General features: G+C 38.0%; 1 protein-coding gene across 1 annotated transcript in view; it reads right to left on the reverse strand.

The window, feature by feature from the left end:
* The window catches only part of CNIH3 (cornichon family AMPA receptor auxiliary protein 3), a 49,080-nt gene that overhangs the window by 15,698 nt on the left and 6,357 nt on the right, over positions 1-27,025 (reverse strand). Inside the window, exons 2-3 of the mRNA XM_063328210.1 lie at positions 8,434-8,502; positions 6,569-6,616 (exon numbers count right to left, since the gene is read on the reverse strand). Of these exons, the coding sequence (XP_063184280.1) occupies positions 6,569-6,616; positions 8,434-8,502 (117 nt within the window). The remainder of the gene's footprint in view (positions 1-6,568; positions 6,617-8,433; positions 8,503-27,025) is intronic.

The raw sequence follows: 27,025 nt of genomic DNA on the forward strand, positions 1-27,025 counted from the left end.
GGTTTATTAGGCCAGATAATAGAAAGTTCAGATCCTGATAAAACTATCCCATGCGATCTGATCAAAAGGTACCCTGACTTCTTGGAAATATGTACCAGCCACCTTCCTTCATGACACAGACCTCTCTCAGTAATGGCCAAACCCAAAGGGAAGAAAATGATGATTTTTCCAACAAGTAAAGCATTACTAGCTCAAGTGAAGTGTTACGAAGGCAATAGCTGAATTGTCTAATCAAAAACTTGTATTTCTTCCCCTCATTCTGCTCAGAGTTTCTCATGAGTTTCACTGTGAATTTCTACACAAATTCAGACATATTTGGTCATAACCACCAACAATGCACTACGTGTTTTTTATCTAACTGGTGTTTAAATTATAATAACTTCAAATCCCAATTTAAGTCCAGGCCTATTCCACATGAGTTTATGCTTGAATATCAATCTGTTTCTCATCTCAGAGCAATAGAGACTGCTCCAAGCTGTCAATGTCAAGGAGGGACTGAGAGTGCCCACAGAGAGCTACCACAGCTGCTTTCGTTGTAATTCAGTTTTAGAGATGAATGGTAATCATGAATGTCAAACTTGAAGCTGAACCCTTCCTAAATCCAGGGATGTTCAGAAAGCTTTTTGATATAAACCAACTGTTTTGAGTCACTGAATTGCAGTGCAAAGATTGAAAAAAGGAAAAAAAAAAAAAGAAAAAAGATTTGAGATGATAGAAAATAATTTTAAAAATAAATAGTATTTACTTAAATCTTTTTATACACAGCAGTGGCTGCTTGGGTACAAGCTTTTGCATTGCACTGAGTCATAGGGAGACAAAGTATTGAACAACTACCTGCAGTATGTTTTCTATATAGATAATTCTATATTCATTCTTCAGAAGTTATTCATATTGTCTCTTGATTAGGGCTTACGCTTCCGGTCACTCAGTAGGAAGAGTCTCCTCTCCTGACAGTTTTCCCGCTGCCCAGATGATAAGTCAAAACTCAGCATTTTCATCATATTGATGAGGTAAGAAAAGAGAGAGCATTAGATACATCAAGAAATACAACAGGTACTGCGAAACCTGTAACACTGATGAACTCTTTGGTCTCTAATGAGAGTGGACAAAGCTCATGTGCTCCATCATTGTAACAATCACTGTTAACGGGAAAAATGTCACATGGTGCCATTTTTTGTTCCCTTTGTGATCTTTGTTACAGTAGCAGTTTATCAGAACTCTGGATACATACGCCTCTTTGTCCGGCAAGGCAGAATACCACTTATATTTCCACAGTTCAAAAATACCTTTTGACTAGACTAAAAAGTCTGTTTTCCTCTCAGATAACACAAGCGCCTAAACTTCAAAGATGAAACGTTGAGTACTGAATGATACATACCACAAACCTGATATGTATTTACCCTGCAGATCTATCCCTCTGGTGTGGCTATGCTGCACCATTTTCTTTTTCCGTCAAGTATAACCAAATGAGGAATTAAAATATCTTTACTGAAGTTGTAAAGAATTTACAGCACTAATAAGATAAAGATAAAACTAATGCTGCTATTCCCAGTTCTGCAACAAACTAATTGTCTTATTGCTGTAGTTTCTGCCTACGAGATTTTTCAATCCCAGGAAGAAAGTAGGATTCCTTCCTACATATGGATGGAAACACACAACTTCAAAAATTGCTTGTGATTATACATCACATTTGCTTATATAGCCTTACATTAAACGTTTTAATGAACCATGCTATAGGCTTACAGAAGTACTCTGCTAATGATTATCAGCCTGCAGACTGGCTAAAAGAATGTCACGCATCTATCAATCTCTAAATCCATGATTAAGCAATCATCTGACATATCCAGAAACACAGTTAAAATCCATCACATTATCTCAGGCTTGCCAGTGACTACAAAGCAGAACAATGGAACAAGTGATCACTGTAACAACCAGCAAATTTATTAAGAAGAATATGATCAGTCAATCGAAATCAGCTATGGCGACACCTGGCATTCTTCAAAGCGGTATGTCCACTGTAGCTGCTGCATGCAGAGAATGGTGGGAGCTACTAGTAGGTGAAGGTCTGGAACCTAACAAGGTCCAAGTACAAAAATTATTTCGTATGGCAATTACTCCAGCGCACATTGCTCAGTCTCCTTCACCCAAAATATGCAGGAAAAAAAAAAAGCTGAATCAGGATAAACATGGAGAGAGAGGGCTACTTTTTAAAAATGCTGATCTCCCATAATATTTATCTACAGGTAAAGTAGAACCACCTCCATACTCAGAAAATACTGTTTTCATCTGCTTTTAAGGAAAAGCTAAAGAGCTAACTTGTTCCCTGTTAGCTGATCAAATGAGCTCAGTAATGTTCCACTGAATATGTCGTGGTTTTCTTCCAAGCTTTGAGTATGTGCATTCAACACTGACAAACAGGCATGACACAGACACAGGATCAAGCCTTATCTTCTTCCTTGGAATGCTCCATCTACAATTGAACCTCTGGTGTTAACCCACAACCCTTCAAGCTTCTGATTACTCATGCCTCTGAATTACTGTTACTTTCATACATGTAAGTAATTTTGACTTTTTTGTTTTACAGACTATTTAAATATGGAAACACACCAAAACAAAATTGTATGCAGACACTCAGGTGTCTGGAATTATATATTATGCTCACTAGGTTTTACATTTTATTTACAGTATCTCAGTCTGAATAGAATTTCCATAATTGCTCTTTAAGCTAACATTGGTTTTGGTTATTTACCAAAACCTGTAAATACAGTAAAACATAACTGTGGTGTGTATTAGGGTATATACTATGGAACATAAATTTAAAAAATACATTTATTTTATTTTTACAGAGCAGTAAAAACCAGAACTGAATCTGGTAAACACCAGAACTATTGAGTACAGAATAAATTTCCGCCTCTACTACTGCGGATCCAGCTCCACTGGAAACCACGGTGACAGAGGTACTAGAACAGAACAAGCATTGGCAAACCCCAGCCTTCTAACTAAAATGTTAAAACTTGCTTCAAAAAAGATTAGGCGAAGAGGTTTTGTTGTTGGGTTGGTTTTTTCCCCAAACACCACACCTGCTAATGTACAATCTACTGTTGCTGTTACGACTGCTAGTACAGGAGTTCTGAAGTGGCTAAGTTTCATTATTCAAAAGTTGTCCCTGCAGGGGTTGTTGTCTGTGTATTTGTATTTTTCAAGACAGTTCAAGTTCATCTGGAACATCTTTGAGACTAATGTCACCTTGCCTGTGGTTAGATTTCTTGCTGAATTTGCTCTCTTCCAATCATTCCTTTAGGACTTGAAAAAAACCAAACCAAAACAAAAAACAACCAAAAAATCCCCACACCAAATAAAAATCAAGAAAAAGGATTGAGTTCTGGTACAATATTTTCTTACACTTGCAGTTTTACAAATTTTATGCCTAACTTAACTAAAATGCTGCACTACAGCAGGAAAATGAGTAAAAGTCTGTCTTACCTACCTCGATTCCCTCCCAGGTAAGTTCCAGTTCCAGTTCTGCTGTTCATAAATCACTCTTACTTTAGTTTAATGGAGTTCAAAAACAAATATTTGCTGATAATTTGAGAAAGGTCACTTATATTGTTCAGCAGTGTTTGGCATGAGCAAACTGAAGTCTGAAATACGTTCGCTGAGCAGGACAGCAAGTTCAATCAACTTTCCTCCTTAGTAAGGATTTCTCAAATTAATTAAAAATTACGATGCATAACTTAATTTAAATTTCCTCAAAGGTAAAGTAATAATATTACAGTGGTTGATTAATGAAATAGACTATGTTTTAATGTAGGAAATTCCTAATTGTCTTTAGTGCTAAAATAAGTAAATCCAACAGGAACCAATCAGGTAGGTATACTTCTTGAAGTATACTGCAATTACAATTATATAATATTGCCGTCATCATTAACTGAATATATTTTAATGACCCCACAAAAGTCATGGTAGATCTGTATGGCACACCTTACCTATCCCGCTCCTCAGCAGGGCTGATGAGCCCAAGAAATCTGTACTGCTGTATTCTGTACTGCTTTCACTAGGCTCGAGACAACTCAGTCACAACTAGCTTGTGTACCTCTGTACAGCACTGCAGTGTGTCGCGTAATCCTATCCTTAGAGAAACAAAGGCAGTTTAGCATTCAGCAACGCTAGTGTATGTCCTATGTGAATCATGTAACACTTGTATGACACACCAATTTCCACACAATGGAACATTCAACAGTTTACAGCACACACACACGAACACAAATCTATACTATAAAGCCCCCAAAACACACCACTGAATAAAATGAGATGCCTGTATCCTGGGAGAACTGCATTTCACGCTGGCTTCAGAAAATAAGTCCTTCCTCTCATTTACTTCGGGATAGAAGAGATTTGAGTATGGCTATACAAAGTTCTTTATACATGATCAATCGTTCTCAAGTAACCAGAAAACTTACACTGATCTAATTCTAGTTCTATAGCACCATAAAACATGGTGCATGCATACGTGCATGTACACATGCCAGCACCATATATATCTGCTTCACACGATCCCTACTTGTTTTAATGATATAGAAACATTTTCCCCAAACCAAACGTCAGAAAATGCCTGGCTGCAGAACAATTATATCCTCCGTTCTATTTCAGAAAATGTAAATAAGTTATATAATATCTGGGGACACATCACATACCTGGTCACAGCTTATTAATAATCTCCTTCAAGTAGTTTTGAAATAAAACTGAAAATCAGTCCTTAAGAAACTCTTTGCCCACTGGGATCAGATTTATATAACATATTATATGCCCATTTAATAATTCCCAAGAAACCCTTCTAAAACCAGCATATAATGAAACTGAACTTGTTTTTATAGCCCACCTATAATATCTTTAAAAAAATAGAATTACAGCAGATCTTAGTTCTAATTTCATAAATAGCAAGATATCACCATTTTTAACCCTTTAAAAGAATTATCTGACTTCAAGACATAGGAAAACAGATGTGTTGCTGTTTCATAGAAACAGACCTAAAGTCACACAATGTTTTAATGAGGGATATATTTAGTGCTTGTTGAAAACATCGTAACTGCTATTTTCCTGTATCTATATAGCTGGCACTCAACTGTACTTCCAGAATTTTCACCAACAGCAAATCCTTTATACTAAATAAACTAAAGCTTTTTTTAGTGATTGACAGATTTGAACACTACAAATCTCTGTAGTTACTGCACCTTCCTTTTCTTGCATATAATCTCTCAATTAAAACAAATGTGTCCCCAAAGAACTTTGAAGTGGCTGAATTAACAAACTATTGAAGTGAACCAGGAACAAGCCAGTCCCCTATGAATATAGAGTCTGTAATTAGCCAAAATGCTCCACTTTGCTGTTCACAGTGAGGCTGAGGCTCAATAAAAGTTAAACACTGATGCAGGTAAGGCATTCCCATGGGGCTCACATATATTAATACATTACCACTCACCGGTTGCTTTACATCAAATAAACTGGAACACAGCTTGAAATTGGCTGGCTGCCTATTTAATAAAATGGAAAGCTATTGGTGATAAGTATTTTCTCCTATTTTCATATCCCTAGTGTCATAAACAGGCTAAGTAAGTACTTAAATGTGGCTCCTAACAGTACCGTGCTCATAATGGTGCCAAACAGATACGACTCAGGTTCTGACTGAGCAGGGAATGACACTTCAGAGATTCTGCACAGAGTCAGTTACACCTTTAGATCACCCCAGACCAATAATCCCTCGCACTCACTTTCCCAAAACCTCTAAGGATGAGGCCATCGGTTTCTTAAAACTGTATCTGAAGTCAGTTCTTAGCTCGATTAGGATGCAGTCATCAGTCTACACTTCAGTGATGACCTTTTTAAGCAAAAGTGCAGCATAATTTAGGTGGCTCCATTACCACTCTGAGGAAGGTAATTTATAGAAACGAATACATAGAATAAAATAGTTTAGAACTATAATTGTTTTGGCTTCAATGGGACAGAGTCAGGAGAACAACGAGTGTTTATGAAAACCCTCTTTCAAGCTACAGATGAGTAACCCATGAATGTATCAACCCTACAATTTATCATCTCCTAATCCCTCAGAGACTGAGGCACTCAGCATCTCTCTTGTGTCAAGTTAAAATAAATACTATATCAACTTTTCTATTCATCCAGTTAAAAAACTTAAACATTAAATATGCGGCTAATAAGATATTTAGTTTATCAATTAGTAAGCCACTGTTCAAAAAAAGGTATTTCTAAAGCCTGTACTACAACAATATCATCAGTTAGTAGGGCTTTATAGCTTTTTTTTTTTTTAATAGGTGCTTTTATAAGCACCTCAAGCTGCAACTGCAAAACGATTCACCACCTTCAAAAACAATGATCCAAAATGAATGGGCTGATGTTCTTTAGTTTCAGTTCTTATTCAGAAATCCTCTATTATGTTAGCCTTTTATAATTTGTCTTACTTTGTCCTTCCAAGGTCATCATGACTTCCACACGTTGCCACTGGATGGCTTTAATTCTCATAAACTTCATAAATCCTAGGCTAGTTTATGCTCACCTTTCGCAGGAGGAAGCAAATACGCTCAATATTTCTCAGCCGCTCTCTCTGCCAAGAAAAAGTGGGAAAAAGGAAGGAGATTAGCTGGTGTTATTGGTGTTATAAATTAAAGACAATACATTACAATTAAAATGGGTCAAGATCATAATGAATGGCTGCAGAGAAGCAACACATTATTAATCTGAAACAACAGTATTCACTTCTTACCTGCTGACTGCAAGCCAAATGATTTACCCATTTCAAAGTTCCAATAAGTTATTTTTTCATCTGTTACTGGGTGTAACAATAACTGGGGATTCAAGTCTGTGTTAGCCTTGAGCCAGAGGCTGCAACTTCTTTTTAAGTCACCATTTGTGTCTCTATCCAATGGTGCCAATCTATACCACACAGACAAAATACGGGCACAAGCAACTATGCATGGGGAAAAAGGAAAATACACTTGACCAAAGATATAAGAAATACCTGCTAAAAATATTCCTTTTATGGCAATATAAAAGGCATCAACATGTATACTGTGCAGAAGAAAGCAATCTGAGATTATTGCTTGAGTTATCACAGAAAGTTTCATATAAGAGCATCAAATATGTGAACAGATCACAGAATACTTTGCTGTGTTTTACTAGAAACTCTACTATTAACTTTTTGATCACACCACTAATATGACTGAAACAGGGATGGATTAACTTCTTTTATCCTGGAGACCAATTCCATTACCATTTTAAAATAAGAGGAAGTTATGTCCATGGAACACCTTACAAGTTTTAGGAAGACAACAAATTACTGGAATTTGGTGCATATAAATACACATTTCTTGTGTGCAGTTCTCAAGCTGGCAAAAGTGAAGTCAAAATCAGATTACTTCCAGTATATTCAAAACCAGATTACTTCCACTGAAGTCCTCTATAGGGTTTCTTAATATAATTTTTCTTCTGTTCTCATTCTTTGCTTATGTGTTAGTGAACAGTAAACAAGTCTTCTTATTTGAAGATTCACATAAAGATTACACTTAAAATCATCAGTGGTCTAAGCAGTACTGCAAATCCCCTGCAGAGTTATGAAACAAGGTTAAACGGCAAAGCACTAGCTGCTGAATCTGGTTATCATTTGTAGGCAATTCAATAACTTGATACTCTGTAGAGATCAGATTCAGCACCTGTCATAATCATTGTAATTCCCAGTGAGATGACGGGGAACCAAGTTCTGCTCTCAGTTCTCGTGGTACAAATCTGATGTATGTTAAACTGTAGTCAGCTAAATCACCCTAGATTATGGCTTTAACTAACAGAGGAATTTTCATATGCTTAAATCTGGGTTGCATTTTGGTTTGTTAGGTAAAACTGAGTTTACAGTCCCAGGGTGATATTTAACCTTTTCCATAGAAGACGCAGCAGAATGTGTTATTTATTCTTAAAGTACAGGAGAATTTAGAGCCCCACCATGGGATAGAAAGGTCTAGAAATGCACCTCTTATCAAATCCCTTCAAGCTTTTGACTCATTGATACAGACAGTATGGGAGAAAGTGGTCATCCTATGCTTGAACACAGAGAAAGCAAATTATTTCAAAAAGGAAAACTTGTGCCACAGCATGAAAACATAAAAAGAAAGCATTAGCATCATATTACATATCCTTCAGTTTTTGAACTTCCCAATTATTTTCCTGCCTCCTTCAGCAAAAAGGAAAGCTATTAGCATAAAGAGTTGCCATCTGGCTTCTTAAGACTGGCCCAATAAATCAACTTTCTAAACTACAGTTGACTTCACAACAGATTCTACATTCATTTCCACACTCATACTTCCACTGACAGCTCAGTGCATCTTCCTTTCTCTCGTAGCTGTTGCTTAGCAAGGCACTGGTTGTACTTACTGCATGGACTGGGTTACACTGATCTATTGGGCTTTTGAAGTCTGTCCGAAGTTCATCAAAGGCGATTATCTGAAAAACAATTTTTTTCAAATATTGTAATGAATGCTCATTCAAACACTTATTTTTGCTTTAGGGACCAATTAGATGCATCACCTGCCTTCCTCCATTTCCCGAGAAAATACAGGAAACTAGCTCCCCTGACAAACTCCTTTCAGAACTAACTAGTTAAAACAAAACATGGGATACTCCTATATATGACACCTAGAATCCATTAATTTGTCACTCTGTAAAATCATACCTATAGCCTTTTCAGCATTGTTGCTTTCCAGATTTCCTCCCTCATATCAGCTAGAATTCTCTTCTCAAACTTCCAAATGACATGAAACTATTTCACAAACAAATACATCTCCTGACTTGATGAAAAAAGTAATTAGCTGCCTGAAACACAGAGATGCATCAGATACGCTATTCCAGGTTTAATACGTACACAACAGCTCCTTTTTATTAGTTGTTAAACCTTCTTCAGATATTAATTCTGAATTAGTATCAGCTTAATTATTATTAAGCCACCATTCACTATCAAGCAAACTCCTCAAAAGGTAAACCACTCTAGAGAAAAACATGCCGTTCCTAAATTCCAGCAGGTTTTAGAACCTTACTTCATTAATGGAGACCTCACTAATGCAGAGATGTCTTTTGCTCATGTCCTTTAGTTTCCTCCACTAACTGTTGGATTGAGACACACTGGTAATTACCACCTGCTCTTAAAGTACATCAGATAAAAGTGTCCATAAAAATAATAATGTTTGATAATGTTTTCTTGGAAAGAAAACAGCTCTAATAACTCTCAGCATATTTCATTCAAAGATCTCCAAGCACATTCTTTATGTTTGTATTCTTGTAATAGCTTTTCTTCTGCTTGCTTCACCCAAGGAATGAAAGCTCACTATGACAGGTACCACATAAATAGATGTTAAAACAATGATTCCTTTTTAGACGATTTACAACCCAGGAAAGTATTTGTTCTCAATAAAAAGATGATGGAAGTACAAGGTAGCAGTGGAATAATTAGTATATGAGTGCAACAACCATTCTATGACATGTTACAGCACGCCTGCTGCCTAGCTGTTCAAAAAGTAACCAACTGGGTGTCAACACAGACCTGCTGTATAGGTAAAACACATTCATTTTACAGATATGGAATGCAGGAGCAGAAATCCTGAAAACAGCCTATCCATGAGTCATATAATAATCTGGTGAGAGGCTTGAGAATAAAACCTAGAGCTACAGTCCACAAATCTAGGCACTACTCCACATCTCACTCTAATGCTGCATTCATCACACTGAAGCACATTTAAACTCAAAAGCATGGCATTTTACAAGAGCACTCTACAGAATTCAATTTATTCAACTATGACAGTCAAAGTGCCAGATTAAACCACAAAGGGAACTATAAAACGTGATTATAAGAAGTGAAGCATTTCTCCCCATGGATGCAGTATCTCTACAAGTTAGGAACTAGATCTGCAACAGATGTTTAGGCTAAAGTAAAAGGGCAAATAACAGAACCTGTGAGAGGGTCTGAGTACAATTGTGAAGAATAAGGCTCATGACACCTCTATATTTAACACCTCTTGAACAGATCTTCATATTCTCAAACAGGGCCAACTGTTAAGAGGGTAACAACCAGTCAGATGCACACACTTCTGTTTGTAATTGGGTATCAACATCGGCACTGACAGCATTGACAGAAAGGGGGAAGGATGACCCCATAACAGGCGAGTGAGCTGCCTCTCTTCATAGCTGTGCCACTGATTTACTTTGGGATCCTACACATCTCCTCTTTGCCTCACTGCACTGGCACTGACTTACTTTAAGATAGAAAACTGTTATAAGCTTTGAGTGACAACTGTTTTTAATAACATAACAGCTTTTCTTCTTTTGTAAATGTAGAAATGAGCTGAAATTTCCTTAAAAAAAAAAACAACAAAAAAAACCCCAAACAAAACAACAAGAACAACCAAACCAAAAAAAAACCCACAAAACCCAAAGAGTGAATGTGCTGTGCTCTTCCTTTTGGTAGTCAGTAACAGCAACCAGGAGTTTGATCATCGTGACATGACAGCCTGTCAGCTCATGCTGTGAGGAAAGACTGGTCTGAGACAACAACAGGAGGAACCTGAATACTAGAATCGTAAGACCGACCCCCTTCAAGACGTCCAGGAAAGCCTCCAAAGATTCGCTGGACACAGAGATAGGATGATAAGCCTGAAGCGTGTTTAGATGAAGAACTAGGTTGCTCTGAAAAACAGAGCCATTAAGGCAGGGCTCTGTTGAGCTGGCCTTAGCTAATGCAGCTAAGTGTTGAAGAAATCCTAAATGACAGTCTGGAAAAGAGATTACCCTAAAATATACTACACATTTAGATTTCCTCATTTTTTGCTTTCTCTTTTTTTTTTTTTTTTAACCAACATTCCCAACTCTGTAGTCAAAAACATACTCCATTTGCTGGCATTATTTTATGTCATGCTTGCATTATATCTAAGTGCAGTGAAACAAATATGACCGTATTAAGTACATTGTTTTCATGGAACTAGTAAGTGTATATACAATAGTCTCACAGACAAACCTTTTGGGATGCCTGCAAATTATGACAATGTTAAGAGACATTCCTGCTACACCTGCAAGAAACAGATTGAGGTCTAGTATCAAGCACACAAGATTGGAGGAAAGTCTCTTCGGTAAAAGTTTCAGTGTCTTTCTGGAAAGAGGCTGACAGAAATAAATCCTCCTCAATTTTTAACATTTTATTTCATAAAAGTTCCATAATAGTTCATATTTTGTTAATTCCTCAAGAACAGAAATCCAGTGATGATGCAAAGATATCTATTGTAATTTATGAAAAAGCACATTCCTGTTTCTCAGTCACAGTGAAAAGACTGAAAGCATAACATCAGGCAGGCTCACAACCAGAAGGAATATAAAGAAGCTCCCAAAGTGTGTGTGGGGGGCATTGGTTTTTTGTGTTTGGTGTTGTGAATTTTTTAAGTCTCACAATGCTACGTGTCCTAATTCTTAAACTGAAAATGAGAAATGATGGAAACAAAGCTGTAGCTTCTTCAGATTGGTGGTTACTCACAGTACACTATGTAACTGTGCAACAAATGATTTTGTATTACTGAAAATTAGAATAAGGCTGGTTTGTGCTGTAGTGTGGTTTAAACAATTAATTAAGAAACATCTTCCTTTTTCAATTATAACTAGCCTTGTGTAGCAGCTTAATGCCCTAGGGGCATGTGTTGCCATTTTTCCCTAGAAAAAAACAAATAACTAAGTATTACCTCCATTAAATACTTCACAATGCTTTCACAGGCGGAGCAGTGTTCTGGCCATACTCCAGAGAAACAATCTTCTGCCCATTTCCACTTCAGCTGGATGCAGTACAGCTACCTATTTCCCATACGTCAGCTGATGGGAGATGCAGAATTCTCTGGGATAGCATCCTGGTATTCTCAAGGTCTGTTTCACCTCCAAAAATTGTCACACTTACCAGCATCTTGACAGAGCAGTTCATTTGGAGGCAGACAATGTAATAGATCCCAATCAGGGCACCTCACTGTATGAGCTGCCGCCATTTCACCCTTGTAAATTAATGTATTTTATAAACCGTTCATTATCTTTTAGTTATCCAATCTAATTTGATCCAGGGTGGCAATTAAGATTCCAAAACATACATACACATGGACACCAGCGACCCCATCTCTCCAAAGGCCACAAATAAACAGACCATTCCAAAGAAAAATGACTAGCCTCTAGCCACAAAGCTAAACAGATAGCTATGCGGATAGCATTTTGAAAACGTGTGACAGGTACTGATCTTACGCAGAGGAGAAATTTATTTCTATTAGTAAATATTAACGGTGTACACAGCTTCATAGAAAGAGAATAAAGACCGTTTGATTGATTTTTTTTTTTTTAGGAACTCCAAGAGAAAAAAAACAAGTTATCTGTTTATTTGCAACGCTATATCAGGAAAAAAAAAAAAAAAAGCACATCATGTTTAGCAAAAATTTTTATCATTACTGCAGAAAGGGGCCAGGGACTGAATGGGCAATGAATATTGAACTACCTTCTGACTTGGCGAATTTTCCCTGCGATTCCACATTGCAAAACACTGCAGGAAATTTGTTCTGCCATTTCCCTAGCTGTGCTTTTTTTCCTGTTGATAGAAGCGTACTTGTGGGTGTTATCCACCTAATAAAAGTAAAGGTTTATAAAAATACTGGTTGCATTCTCTGGTGATTCACACCATCTGCAAATCTCATAACTCCAAGTTTAAGTCAGCAAAGAGTTTGCCCCAGTTTAAACACATACTGAACAGATGAGATTGTGACGACAACGTATGTTTCAGAACGGCTACAATTGCAATGATATTTATAAAATTTGTTTTCATTACCTGCACTCTCTGTGCTCATCTCCAGACAATAACAGCTTTGAATAATGAAGTATTCACATAAGATTGAATCTGAATTTTGTTTTCCTCTTATGCTTCTGCACCCATCAAGCTGAAAATTTCACCTATTAGTGGTAGGAATGAATTACAGTATCTCATTTTTAGGGAAGATTTTGGTTTTTTGTAATCACTGAGCTCTTACAGAAATATATATTTTAATTGAGAATGTGATGTTTTAGGGTGGCAGTGGAGTTGGTGTGGGTGTGAATTCAGTGACAGCAAAGAAGTTGGATATTATTGCTTATTGGCATCTCAGAAAAGTTAAGATAAAACAGAACTTGATGACAACCACGCTAATCACAGAACAGAACAGTAACACTGAACATATGTTTCCTTGCCACCACCCTGTCAATTTACCACAATCCCGTCTTGAAGAAACTGTCTTTAATGGTTGATTTAAACAATTTCTCTATCCCACCACTTTCATACACAGCTTTAACAGCACCCATACTGCCAGTTCATAGGCTGCCTGCAAGTCAGTAGATGGACAGAAGGTGGACAGGTTTAGGAGCATGCTGTGCTCCTAAACTTCATGCCTGCCCATCAACTGCTGTACAGACATGTTTGCTGTGTTTGGGAAATGGTGCTGAACATTTATGATGTTTGAACCATGTTGATGCAAGCTGGGTGAGTTACTTTGTTGGCTTTTGTTGAGCAGAAGCAGAAACAGACAAAACATGTGAGAGAGAGTCAGTCAGGAAAGAAGGACTTGAAATGGAATATAAGTGACTATCTTGACACAACGGAGTACAGGGAGCCCATAGAGAGATTCAGAGAACAGCTACATCGACAAAGTGACAGACTGAGAGAACAATTTTTGCTACTCAATTCTTATCATGATATGAAATGAATCTGAACAAGAAATTTATCTATGTGGTCGGTGAATATTTGTTCAAGATGCTTGTTCCTCTTCCCTCTTTCTCTTATGGTTGAATTGATGTGGTTCATGCTACCAAGCAATGTAAACACGGCAAGGAAAACCCTTCCCCCTCCATAGGGGTTCCTCTGCGTCAACACCTCCACTGTGATCTCCAATGAGAACACGTGTTTGAGCCTAAGCAGCTGTTGGTCACAATACTTTCAACATTCTTGTAATACCCTGTAAATCTGTAGAATAGTTTTATTAATATTATAGTCTCTGATATGTCCCAGAGACCATACAGGACCCATCAGGTAATGTAGATGTGAGATTTAAACTGCTTTTTAAGTACTGTCTTCCTCCCCCTCACCAGGGCCACTTTTTGTTAGATTCAGTACTCACAGCATCACAGATGACTGAAATCAGGTCTGAACCAACCTGACAATTTTAAGAACACCATAAAGTGCTGACATTAAGCTAGGAGAAAAAAATGGAACTAAATCACTGGGAAAAAAATCTGCCAGCGATATTAACAAATCCTGGTTATATGATACCAAACTATACATGAGTACAGCAGAGAGCAATTTGGCCTAGTTTGGTTCATTAGCACAAGAAAAGGATGGAATGCAGGTTGTGCTATGACAGGAAATATCTTTTTCTTTTTTTTTTTTTTTCCACTTGCCAGTTCTTGAGTGTATTGTTCATTATTTGTTTTTACTAAATATCTGATGGGCATGGGTTTTTAAGGCCCCAAAAAGAAAAGCTTATTGTATTATAATAAATCAATGTCTTCCTACAACATCTTGATTGCCACTGAGCTGCACAGCACAGCTTTCACAGCCTCTGAAGGCAGAAAAGACAGAACTTAACTTCCACTGCAAAAAAATACAGCCTACTGCAAATACTGTTCACTCTATTGTCTACCTGCAGCCCTTCAAAAAAGGGCATCAAATAAAAACGTGAAGGTACAGTGATGGGAAAACATCCAGAATGTGTGCATATGCACTTTATAAACATTCTATAATTATCACTTACATAGAAAATTAACTTCATGGAAAGGACACAGTCTCAGTTAAGAACATGCACAAAGCTTTCAGACCATACTTGCACTTCTTTGTAACAGAGGGGTTATCAGCTGGTTCACTTTTTAAAACACCTGGAGCTGGGTAGACATGCAGCAAAAGAGTAGTTCCAGATTCCCTTCACAAGTCACTTTCCGTCTTCAGAAGAGTGGACAAAGTAGGCTGTTACCGCTCAAGTCAATTCAGGAGAAATGAAACAGGCTAAACACAGAAGACAATGCTGTACAGCATCACTGTATATGCTGACAGGAAGCTGAAAAACAATCTTTGTTCTAAGTCTTGGGGTTAACTTTCAAACCCTTCAGAGAAATATCCAGATTAGTAAAATTTTCTGCTTTTTGCTTCTTAAACAGGGAACTTCTACGTTCTTATTTCGTACTTACTTAGCAAGATGAGCATCTATGGTTCTCCTCACGCATGTTCTTAACAGTAGTGCTCTGTACCCAGTACTGGATCTGTATTTAACACAGCTCATGAAGGTTTTCTGGCAAGCTCAGAGCTGCTTCAATGTTCAGGTTCACTAGTTCAATCTATGACCCACTGAAAGAGCACAAAATTATTCATTAAGGTTACAATTGTAACTATAGTAAATTCAGTATTTCAGTGAGCTATATACTAAAGAGTATTGTCTTTACAATGCTGGAGCTGTGCAATATTACAAGTTTACAAAGCTGTTCTCACTCATGTCCCTAATGACTACTTTTTGGGTGTAAAAAGACTTCCATAAAGTAATAGTTCCTCATAAAATAAACTGCTTCAATTCACCAGGGATCCAAAATGTGTTATAGTACAGATTCACTAATATTTACTTGCTCAGGGGCTGGGGGGCATATGGTTGCTCTGTACTATGTAAACAGTTCAGAGAAGGAAATGAAGAAATACATACTGAAACTGCAGTACTGAAGGATTTAGGGCAGCAAAAAGTAAAACTTAAGCTACAGTTTGATCAAGACATGGAAATCAATGCAACATACAAACTTTCAAGAAAATGTTTTAGGTCCATTTTAGCCTCATATTTCATCCAGAAAGAATAGCTACCAATGATCCTGCACACTAGCATTTTGTTAACTAGCACAGGCAATCAGATCCCCATTTTCAGTAAGAGGATTAGGCGTACATATCAGAGTTTTCAAAATAATCTATTTTCTCCAAGTTAGAAGAAAAAGTATTTCCAATATTTACAATAAACTGATTCTGAAAGAATTTCCAGATTTAAGACAAAAAGCAAAATTTTGTTCCAATGCTACATTTTTGCTTTGGAGTTTACTTTGGTTTTATGAAAATTAGATTATATGACATAGGTTTAAGACCTCATTGTATTTATTTTAAAGGAAACACACTGCTTAGTAGATATTGAAACATTTTCTCTTACTTTCTAGATCAAAGTATCTCTTGTTTGTCCTGTAATGAGACAGTAATGCTAGTAAATGTTATTAATTTATCGTCACTTAATTGTCAAAACAGAATCCAGGAAAGAGAATTGAAGGGGACCTCATGGGCTGTCAGCTTCAGCCCCCAATTTCTGCAGACACCACATCAGAAGATCCAAGTGGTAAAAACACTAAGCTTATTTTTAAAATAGAGAGGAGGCATATGATTTCCCTTTTCACTGCTCCATTTGGAACACAGCACAAACCTGCTGTGAAAGTTGGGAGCCTTCTCCTAACTTTTAAATTTGTTCAGAGATAACACAAGCCATGTATATCATTGCCAAGACTGCTTCATTACAACAGCTACTTAGTAAAATGAGAAAGTTTTATTTTGCAGGAACTTGCATCCAAATTGGCACCACTCCAAAACCATTTGTCTTCAATTCAGCAGAAACTCCATCCCAGCTCATGCTAATTGACATTCACACAAACCCACACATACACACACAAATCTTATGCATTACAGCCCTTGTATGTGAATTAATAACAGAGCTAAACGATGCTGGCACTAAATCTCTACTTCATTTTTTCTCTAAAATAGTGGATTAACTCTTGGGTGTCTGGAGCTTTTTATACTGACACCTGCCACAAGAAACTAGATGTAACCAATCCCTTTTCTGAAAGCCAAAACCTCTTTCTTGCCAAATTTGCTTAAGAGTGTTTATACATAAGTTACATGTATCAAATTATCCCTGCATTATTAACCCCTCACTTCCAACAGTAGGGAGAAGGAAAATCCTTATGAACATGAAAAAAAGGGCCATGGATAATGTGATAACACAATAATGAGTGGCAGAGAAATAAAAAATGGTGAAATAAGGTTCCTTTTTTGGGCTTCACCTGGCTATCCAGCAGGCTCAGCTCTCTGTGTCTCAGGGGACACCACACTCTCCCCTTGCAGATCAAAGCAGGGACCAAGTCCAAGAAGAACTCTGTGCCTGCTACTGCATGCCAAGGGAAGAGGTCCCCCTGACAAGGCAGTGCAGCTGGAATTTCCTCTGAAGACAACTTGGAAGGAAGTGTACCCAGTCAAGCTGTGGCCAAAGAGATAAGAAAAGCTGCTTGAAACGCTACCTATATGACTGCATCATAACAGCTTCAGTTTGATTAGGAACTGTCTGAGCAGAGAGGCCTGACACAGCTCTGCTCTCCTCTCCACCCCTGCATCAAAGCCACACGGCAGGAATTTATATATGGCAGGTGTAGGATTTGTCGCAACTCAGGAGCTTCCGCATTAGTAATGGAATTCAGCACACCATCTAGAAATTGGAAAGAGTTTTATACTGGCAGATATCACCACTGCTATTTAGGGACTTCGGTATCCCTTATTTGAAAATATAACTCAACGATGCACTAAAATCTGCTGCTTTAGAAAGCAGTTCAGACTCAGGAGAATGGTGTTAGAAAGCCCTATAGGCCAAATACCCACAGTATTTGTGTGAGTTTGTACTTCAGATAAGGAAGCTCTTAACAGAGTTAATAAATATTGCCTCCCTGGTTCACATCACAAGCTTTCAGAATACAGTCTTAGCTCCCAATGACATGCACAAATGATGCACTACCTCTGTCTCTTTGTAGCAGGCAAAATACATGCAAGTTTAAACATACATGCCCTGAAAATGTACTAGATAACATCACAAAGACAAAAACCATCATTCAGCTTAAACATTACTAATGCTGCAATTTTACATGGATATTTTATCCTAATGAGTGAAATATGCAACTCCATGTTGCATGTTAGTATCAAAAAATAAACCTTTAATCCTTGCCTATCCTTGACAAAGTTCCTCCCCTCATCCCTTTATTTGACTGTTTTTAAATTCTTATCTCTGAAACCCAGCGAGCACTCTGATATATGTAACAGCACTTCCCCATTAGCCAGATGGGTGTATCAGTCAATGTCTCAATGTTATCTCGTATGACTTAGTTCCGTGCCTTTCTCCATAAGATCTCAGCTACAAACCTGCCTGGTATTTCAAGTTGCCATATCGGGGCACGTTTGCATCCTAATTATACTTAAAGTGAGGCTTAAATCCCTCTGGAAGTTGCAGTTACATGATCAATGAAGCAAGGACAGAACATAAAGCAAAAAAATTTGGAGCAATCTTTACACTGTCAAGTATAATTCATTTGGAAATCACCCGTCCTGCCTTTCTGTTAGTATGAAGAGCTCTTCTCTATTAAGAGTGACAGACAGCAGTTGATTAGAAAGATTATTCAAAATTGCATGAATGGATGGGCAACCTGCCTCAAAAGCCAGAGAATTTTATCCTTTTTGTCAAATTTTATTCCTTTTGTTAAACATCTCCTATTAAAAAAAAGAAAAAATGGCTCAAATCTTGGTTTTCATCACACCTGCCCATGCAACTTGGTAGCTTCCCACACCAGTGTATCTGAAATATTGGTTTTTAGGAGAACCTTAACACTACAGCCAAATAAAGTGCAGAGAGGAAAGTGAGATGAAAGGTATTCCCTTTCTTCTCTTATCTCTCCCCAATGTATTTACTTTTCTGAATATTACAGTTATTAATTCATCACACATTAATAAAAGTAAACAATAATAACAATGCCTTGCAGTTATAAATCTGAAACCAGAACACCCTTCAAGGCAATGAAGGCCTTAACAAATGCAAGGAAAATATAATTTCCACTTTTTATACAAGGGGAAAAATGAAGCTCAGAGAAATTAAATGATTTGCAAAATCAGTGGCAGAAGAACCAAAGCCTCCGGATTGCTGCACCATATAAAATGTTAGGGGAAACAAAGAATACTGTCAGTAGACTAATAACATATGAGAAGTGGAACTATGCATTTCTGTCTGATTATTGTACTGTTGTTCATCTCTAGAGCAGAGCATTGCTTTAAGCAGTGCCTTTTTGGATTAAGATTGCAAATGGTTTTAAATCACTCAAGGGTAGAAAATTGTTCTATCTGTCAGATTTCACACCAACAATTGTATGGCATTTCCTTGCTCTACTTAACTTGAATTTTATATGCTGCCACTATTAAGCAACTCTCCATGAAGAAATCTGAACACATTGCGAAGGCAAACAAAGCTCTTGTGACTCCACCCAGGGCTGCACATATACCTGAGCACCTAGTCTTCATCTTTTTATTGTAAAGATATCTTTATTTATCTCTACATCTTTTGTCTGTAAAAGGATGTTACATTTAGGCCAGCACAATTTAAACTTTTTAGGCTCTAACTGAAAGCTTAAACTAACTTAACAGTCATGAAAATCTTGTAATTTCTCAAGTATTTAAACCAGATCCTAAGACTTTTCCAATAGAAACCCCAATATGCAAAATTAAAAACATATAATCTCCATTCTGCAAATATGATTCAAAAGGTTTACCTATGGAATTGTAGAGGTACAATTATAGTACTCTAACTAAATATTGATGAAAATCCACAAAGGAAGGCTCTCTTGCCAAGAGCACATGTGCACAAACATAGCAGTCTGCATTGGTATAGTTATACCACCGTATTCCCCCGCATAAATAAAAACTAGACAAATGAGAAAAAAAAAAAAACACAAAACAAAAACTATACTGATGGACAAAAGCAGTATTATTGCTTCAGCTGCACCAAATCAGATTTCCAAGTCTGCAGAGAGGTGCAGCAGAAACCACTAAGAACAATTATTTGGCAGTCACCTGAAACAGTCCACCTATTAGTAAAAGAATTAAAAACTCCATCCACACTGTGAAAAAGACAGAAATTTCTCTTCAGGAGTACAACCATACTATACAAAGCTTTGAGTGCTTTGAATGGGAAGTTACTATCTTCATGAGTTACTGGTTATTATTGCAACATTACAGACACAAATTCGAAAAGGCAACGCATTTTCCGAATGTAAGGAATTCACTTGTTCTTGTTAGTTTTGACAAAACTGCTCAACAGCTGCAAAATTCTGTTGCAAGCACAATGTTCCCAGAAGGATGATTTGATAAGTATTTATTGACAGATTTCTACAACTGCTATGAAACGGGCTCTTTAAAATAATTTCATCCAACTGCAAGGAGAAACAGTTTTACTGGCTAACAACAGGATTCTGGGCACAGATTTTACTTGCTTACCACAGACACTGAAATATGTTCCCCAGTTATCCCAAAACTGAGAGATATCAACCCTCTCCTTCAGGAGAGACACAAATGTCCCACCCATTCCCCAAACACAGAAATCAGAGACTACCTGTGCTTGTACCACAACTTTATACCCACTCACTGTCTTCCAGTCTAGACCAGCTGAAATCCAGCCAGGCAAAATCAGCTGTGCACGTATAAACTGCAGTACATTAAGAGAAGGAAGACAGGCAAGCAAGCTGTGCGGGAGGGATGATGCTAATATAGCTGCACAGAGCCTGTTTCTAAATAGGCTAATAGTTTTGCTCCCTGCAGCAAGAACACATTTCAAAACAGACCTCAAGCGGAGGACGAATTTTTAAGGTAAGTCCAGACTGCCACGCTTCCCTCCCTCCCCAAAGGATTTCATCATTTTGTTGTCACAATTTTTTTTTTTTCTTTTTTTTCAAACCTTAACATTACTGCACCCAGTACAGGGAAACAATTCAGAAAGTAGCAGTATTCTGTGAATCAAACACACCTTTCAACTTTTTTTAAAGGAACACAAACAGTTGTTACCAATATTAAGAAAAAAACCCGACATATTCAATTAGCAACAAAACTGGTGAATACACTACATTATTCTGAACAGAAAAGAAGCTTGCATGTACATGGAGATGCATTACTTAAGTTTAATTACATTCAGCGTGGTAGAAACAATTCTTCTGCCTCAGTCGACTTAACAAATCATGTCTTCTATCTCTCAACAAGAGAACCTGAATCATCAGGCTACTCTTTTTTTTTTTTTTTTTTTTTTAAATATGGATAATAATGTCAGTCCCACTGCTGGTATCATGCTACTGTGCATAAATATACATTTCACTAAAGAGATTATAGAGGCAAGAGACCTACTCTTATTTTTCTGTATAAGAATTTTATACCATGTGAGACCATTCCACTTCGCAGGATACCTGTGTCTGGAGACTCCATGGGTTACGGGTGAAGCTAATGTCAGGGTCTGAATCAAAGGTAGCAGATACAAAGTTGCAACTCCCACTCTCTCCTTCTACCAGTAAATCTTACAGAGGATTTGACAATGTTTCCCACCAGCCCAAAAGCCCAAAAATCTGTGCACCTTTGTAGGCTACGGTAAATACAGGTTGAATCCCTGCAGCAATAGGGAACTGAATATAAATCTCCCACACTCCTTGTACTTTTGTCACAAGCATGCTGCCAATATTCTGCCCTGCATATGGTCTCCTCCTCCTACATGCAATGGAGCATTTTATGTGGATTCTTTCTAAAACAAACACGTTTTTCCATTTAGATAACAAGATCAAAACTTTTTAAACATTTCAGTATCTAACCACATCTGATTTCTTCAGTTCAGCATCAAAACCCCAAGATTAGTTACTCACAGAGCACCAGTGACAACAAATTGACATGTCGTATCAGGAATGCTGTCACTTGTTAGTTAGGTACTAACTTGATCTGATAGTCAGTACTGTCTTGAAAAGCAAACAAACAATCTGTTATAGGGTGGATTCCCAGTCACAGCCACACGTTCAGCAAGCTAAGAAGGGGCATCCTAGCAAAGGTCATACAGACTCTTGCACCAGCTTTTTCTTCTGTCCTGGAAAGGAGGCAAACAAAGATGATACCTGCAGATAAACTGAACAAACAGAGGTATAAAGTTAGGCCAAAGCTTCACCCCCAGTCTCAATCTCTTCAATGGGCTAACGGCAAATTGTGGGAGTGTGGATCCAAGCTTTACAGCTGAGGTGTTGACCTCAGATTCGTGGCTCTGATTCTATACTAGCCATTCTAATGGCTAGTGCAGATGAACTGGTTTGTAGACCTCCCAACCAATCAGGGTGAGAATGAAACAGCATTATTTTCTATCCACACGCGGGAGTGGGGCGGACAGAACTCTGCTTTCAGCACAAATGAGAGCACTGTTTTGCCCTTGCTTCTCTTTATACTAAACTCCATACCAACTCAGAAAGCACAATAAGAAACGAAACAGCTACAATTTTATTTCTCACTACCTCTATATCACAGACTCATTACTACAGATCTGTACATCTTCTACTTGTATAGGCCAAATTCTTCACTACCCAGGCTTTATCCACACCAAACCGAGGACAGGCTAGACACGAGTTGGTGAAAGACCAAACACAAAAGGCTGCCTAGATGCAGAAGGTAGGAGGAAGGATGGTAGCCTGGTCACATTGGACCAATAGCAGGTTAATTCTGGATGGAGGCAATATAACTGACTACCTATAGATGTGAGAGGGTGTTTTCTTCTGTCCTTGTTTTTCCTCAAAATTACAAATAATTTCTGATTTACCCCACCTTAAATGCAATGTGCTCCCATGCAACATTTCCACTTGTCTTTTTTTCTTCTTATCAAACCTACAGTATGGGGAGTATGCAAGGAAAAAGACACAGACACATTAAAGACATGAAACTCCATCTTCATAAATTATTCTCAAAATGAACGGAAGCACTTTTTCTATTAGTTAACAGCACAAAGCTAATAATCCCAGAGCTAGGAATGAACAGGATATTTCTGCAGAATAAATTTGGGGAAAGGGTAGTATACAGATGGGAAAATGTACCAGAATAGATACAACTAGAAAAAATATTTGGTCCAAAGAAGGAGGTAAGAGAATGAGACCAAAAGAGAAGATTTTGTTTTCAGTATCAGTAAGATAAAAGTCATGGATGAGAGACTGGCCAGCTGGCTAGTGCTTTCTCTAAGCAAGTTTCCAACCTTATCACCACACCACAATTTATTCTATTCCTGAGCATTCAAAGATTCCTACATATTGTTACAAGTTATTATTTTGACATTTTTAATTTCTGTTACACGGATATAGGCTTGGGAGAAGTATTAGCCTTCCTTTCCCTCACATGTTCCTTACATTGAGTTCTCTTCCATTTCCTCACAGATTTCACATTGCTGCTGCTACTTCTTTTCCCCTCTCTTGTGTTCTCCATTCCTACCAGCAGTGATTTATGCACATTCACCAAAATTCAGGAAACACATAAGGGCATCTGGGTTCTGTTGCTAAAAAATCTGCTCCAGCATGTCAGACATTACACCATACCCACACAGAAGACTCATTATACAAGCTGTCCAAAAACGTTCACCACCTGAATTCCACCATACCTTCTGGATTCAGGCAGCCTTCTCAAATAATTGTCTCCCAAACAAGAATTCTGTGTTCCCTCTTGTTAGTCTCTTACTCATACATATATTTTCTTCCTCTCCTTTGCTCTTTCTTTCACATCTTTCTCCCTGAATTCTTCCCTACTCCAGTCCCGTTTTCCCCCTTCTCACACCTTGTTTAATCCCCTTTACCCACACAACAGTGGGGTCCACACAACAATGCTGTCTCAGAAAGGAGCCCGCTGTGGGGCAGCAGGCAGAAATGCTGCTGGATCCGTGCTTCCTGCCTCCCAGTGGCAAAACAGGAGCCCACCTGGACCAGCAAGAGGCAGGACAAGGGAGCAGCAGCTCTTCTAATGCAGGCAGCATCAGGCAGGGATAACTGGATTCAAGTTCTTCCCAAGTTTTCTTTCCTTCTCAAAAAGAAGCCAAGCAGAACTTGGAGGAAATAACTCCAAGGCCAAGACACACACACACACACACACGAAACGGCCATCAGCCACACAGCGATGTTTGCAGAGACAAGGCAAGGTGAAGCAATACAGCAGCAATGCAGCTGTGGTTGCAGAAATATGGCAAGGGATACAGCAGCCCATAAAAAATGATCAAACTTTGAGAGTAAAATAACAGCAGCCCAAAAAGCATCCTCATCTGTTCACCTATATTCTTATGAAACTTCTTAGTTTAATACAGGAGCATGGTTAAAGCTAAGGATACATTTCAGCATAGCTCCAAACAGTCCTGCCACTTAAATGATCATCAAATCAATTTTCTAAAGGATCTGATAATAGTGTTTATATAATACTGAGGGAAGTGTAACACTGAAGATCACACAATCAAATTGATCTCAGTGGAGCCTTCATTACGCTTGCTAATAAACGCCCATTCTGTGAATGTACAAAGCAGTTTATACTTAGATGGTGATACAATGTGAACTATTTAGCCAGAACTCATAACGCAATAAAATAATAGTGCAACAGAAGACTGACTAAATAATCAAACACTTGAAACAGTGACTCACAGCATGAAGATGGTTGGCATTTAAATGTATTCAAAAATCAAATGTCATTCTATTAAAAAAATGGTGCTTGTATCAACAATGCCTGGCACTTGCATGGTATCCGTTATCAGAGAATTGCAAGGACTACAGCTTATTAATTCTCACCATTTTGCTGTAGATCTCCTTAATTTTTTTAAGCTTCAGTTCCTCCAGTAACGTGCTTAGCTTAGACTTCCAGTTGTATTTAAAAAAAGAAAAAAATCTATCTCTGATAGCTAGAATATGACATGACCCACAAAAATGTAGAAATACAAAAGGACCCAAAACCAACTCAAAGGCTTTTCATGACCTATTGCATTGGTGAGGAGTTACAGGCAGTGGGACAACTCAGTGAAGGCACTATTCCTTCATCTCCCTTATGTTCTGCTTCATGTGCTCACGTTATCAAAATTGGAGCTGCAAGTTCAGCAATCCTGCAGTATCTTGCTGAGAAAACCTACTTCTATTGTAAATGTTTTGTGATTTTTTCAATACCTTCTAATGTAACTTTTCACAATGACATTCCTAAAATAACTCCTTGCTTTATATACTTTTTCAAGTGGAGAAAAATACAGACTCCTGTCCTGCCTTCACAAAATGCACTGATGATCCTCTGAATTTTCCCGGGCACATAATGAAACACTAAGAAAAAAGATGCTGTGTCCCAGTAGAAAAGTTCTGTACTCAAACTGGGGGGATAGGATGGAGAGACTACAAGGTGAAAAACTGGCTGTACCATCAGACTGAAAGTGTAGCGGTCACTGGTTTGAAGTCTGACTGATGCCCAGTTAGGAGTGGAGTTCCTCAGATACCAACACTGGAGCAAGTCTTGTTTGACATCTTCATCAATGACTTGGAAGATGAGTCAGATGGAGCAAGTTTGCAGATGACACCAGACTGGGGAGATCAGCTGACACACTGGAGGGCACAGCTGCCATTAAGAGTAGCCTTGATAAGCTGGAGGAATCGGCCAGCAAAAGCCTCCTGATGGTCAGTCAAAACAAAGGCAAAGTCCTGCACCTCGGACAGATCATCCACATGCACTACCACATGCCCGGGAGCAACTCAGCAGAAAAGGACCTGGCCATTCTGGTGGACAAAAGGAGAGATATACAAGGAGAGACTGAGGGAAGTGGGTTTGGCTATGGTGGGATATAATTATTGCATTCAGTTTCCTGGTGTGGGTTAGACAAAAGTCAGCAGAAAAGTTCTCTCAGGGGCATGCACCAAGAGGACAAGAGACAAAAGTCAGAAGTTGCACCCACAGAAATTCCAGCTGTGTGTAAGAAGACAATGTTCACAGTGAGAGGAGTAAAGTACTGGAACAGGTTCCCAGAGAGGCTGTGAACTCTCCATCCAGGGAGAGTTCATAAGTCAGGAAAAGGCCCTGAGCAGCCTGGCCTAACTTTGAAATTAGGTCTGCCCTGAAGAAGAGATTGGGCTAGATGATTTCCTAGGTCCATTCCAATTGAAATTCTGATAACCTTTTATTATTTCTTTTAACAGGAACTGGTTATTTCTGAAGTTGCAATTATCAAAGAACATAGGAACTATTCTGTCAATAAAATTGCATCTTGGTCTCCACACCGCCGTCACAAATTGAATTTTTTGATGGGAATTTCCAACTGTGAGACATTGGAAGTTGATCTAGTAAAGTAAATAGTATTTGACTTCTTCTACCTTTACCTCATCAGCTGACTCTGTCCTGTGACTTTAAGTGACTATCTCTTCAAAGGGTGGAAATAATAATAATTCTTACCTGTTTCATATGGGAGAGACATTTTGGTCCCACAGAAAGTGGAAACGTTTTCCAAACCACCAACTCCAGCAGAGTAAGTCTCTCGCTATCCCCAGCTCATGACTTAAGTGAGAATTAGTTTCATTGCCTGGTAGAACCACCTCCAGCTGGCAGCGGCAACAGTGTTTATAAGTGGTTATAAGCACTGAGGAACGAGTCAAAGAGAAGTCTAGTCTCTCTAAGGAGAAGATTCTTATTCTCTCCTGAGCTTCTTCCTCTTTCCAAAAAAATATTTTGATAAAAGGATATTTATGTTGAGATGGGGGAAATCCACTAAGCCAGAGGTCTGTGGGTTGAATTCAATGTTTTAAGTGTGATTTAATGCAGTATGTGGTGGTTGAATAAACAAATATATGTAACAAAAGCTATAACCTCCTGCCTCAGACTCAATCTGCGAGTTGTACTCAACGGTCTAATAAAATATGACAGCTATATTGCCTTGCTTATTAACAAGCACAGAAGTTTTAAAAAAAGCACTAAAAATACATTATTTACCAATTTGGACACGAAATCCCTTTAGTAAACAGATTTTCCAACTAATCTGAAGACCAAAAAAAGTATTGGATATGTGACAACTGAATAACATTTAAATAGTTCTCTGAATATTTTTGTGGACGCATGAAACTCCAC

This window comes from Chroicocephalus ridibundus, chromosome 3, assembly GCF_963924245.1.
Source record: "Chroicocephalus ridibundus chromosome 3, bChrRid1.1, whole genome shotgun sequence".
NCBI lineage: Eukaryota > Metazoa > Chordata > Aves > Charadriiformes > Laridae > Chroicocephalus > Chroicocephalus ridibundus.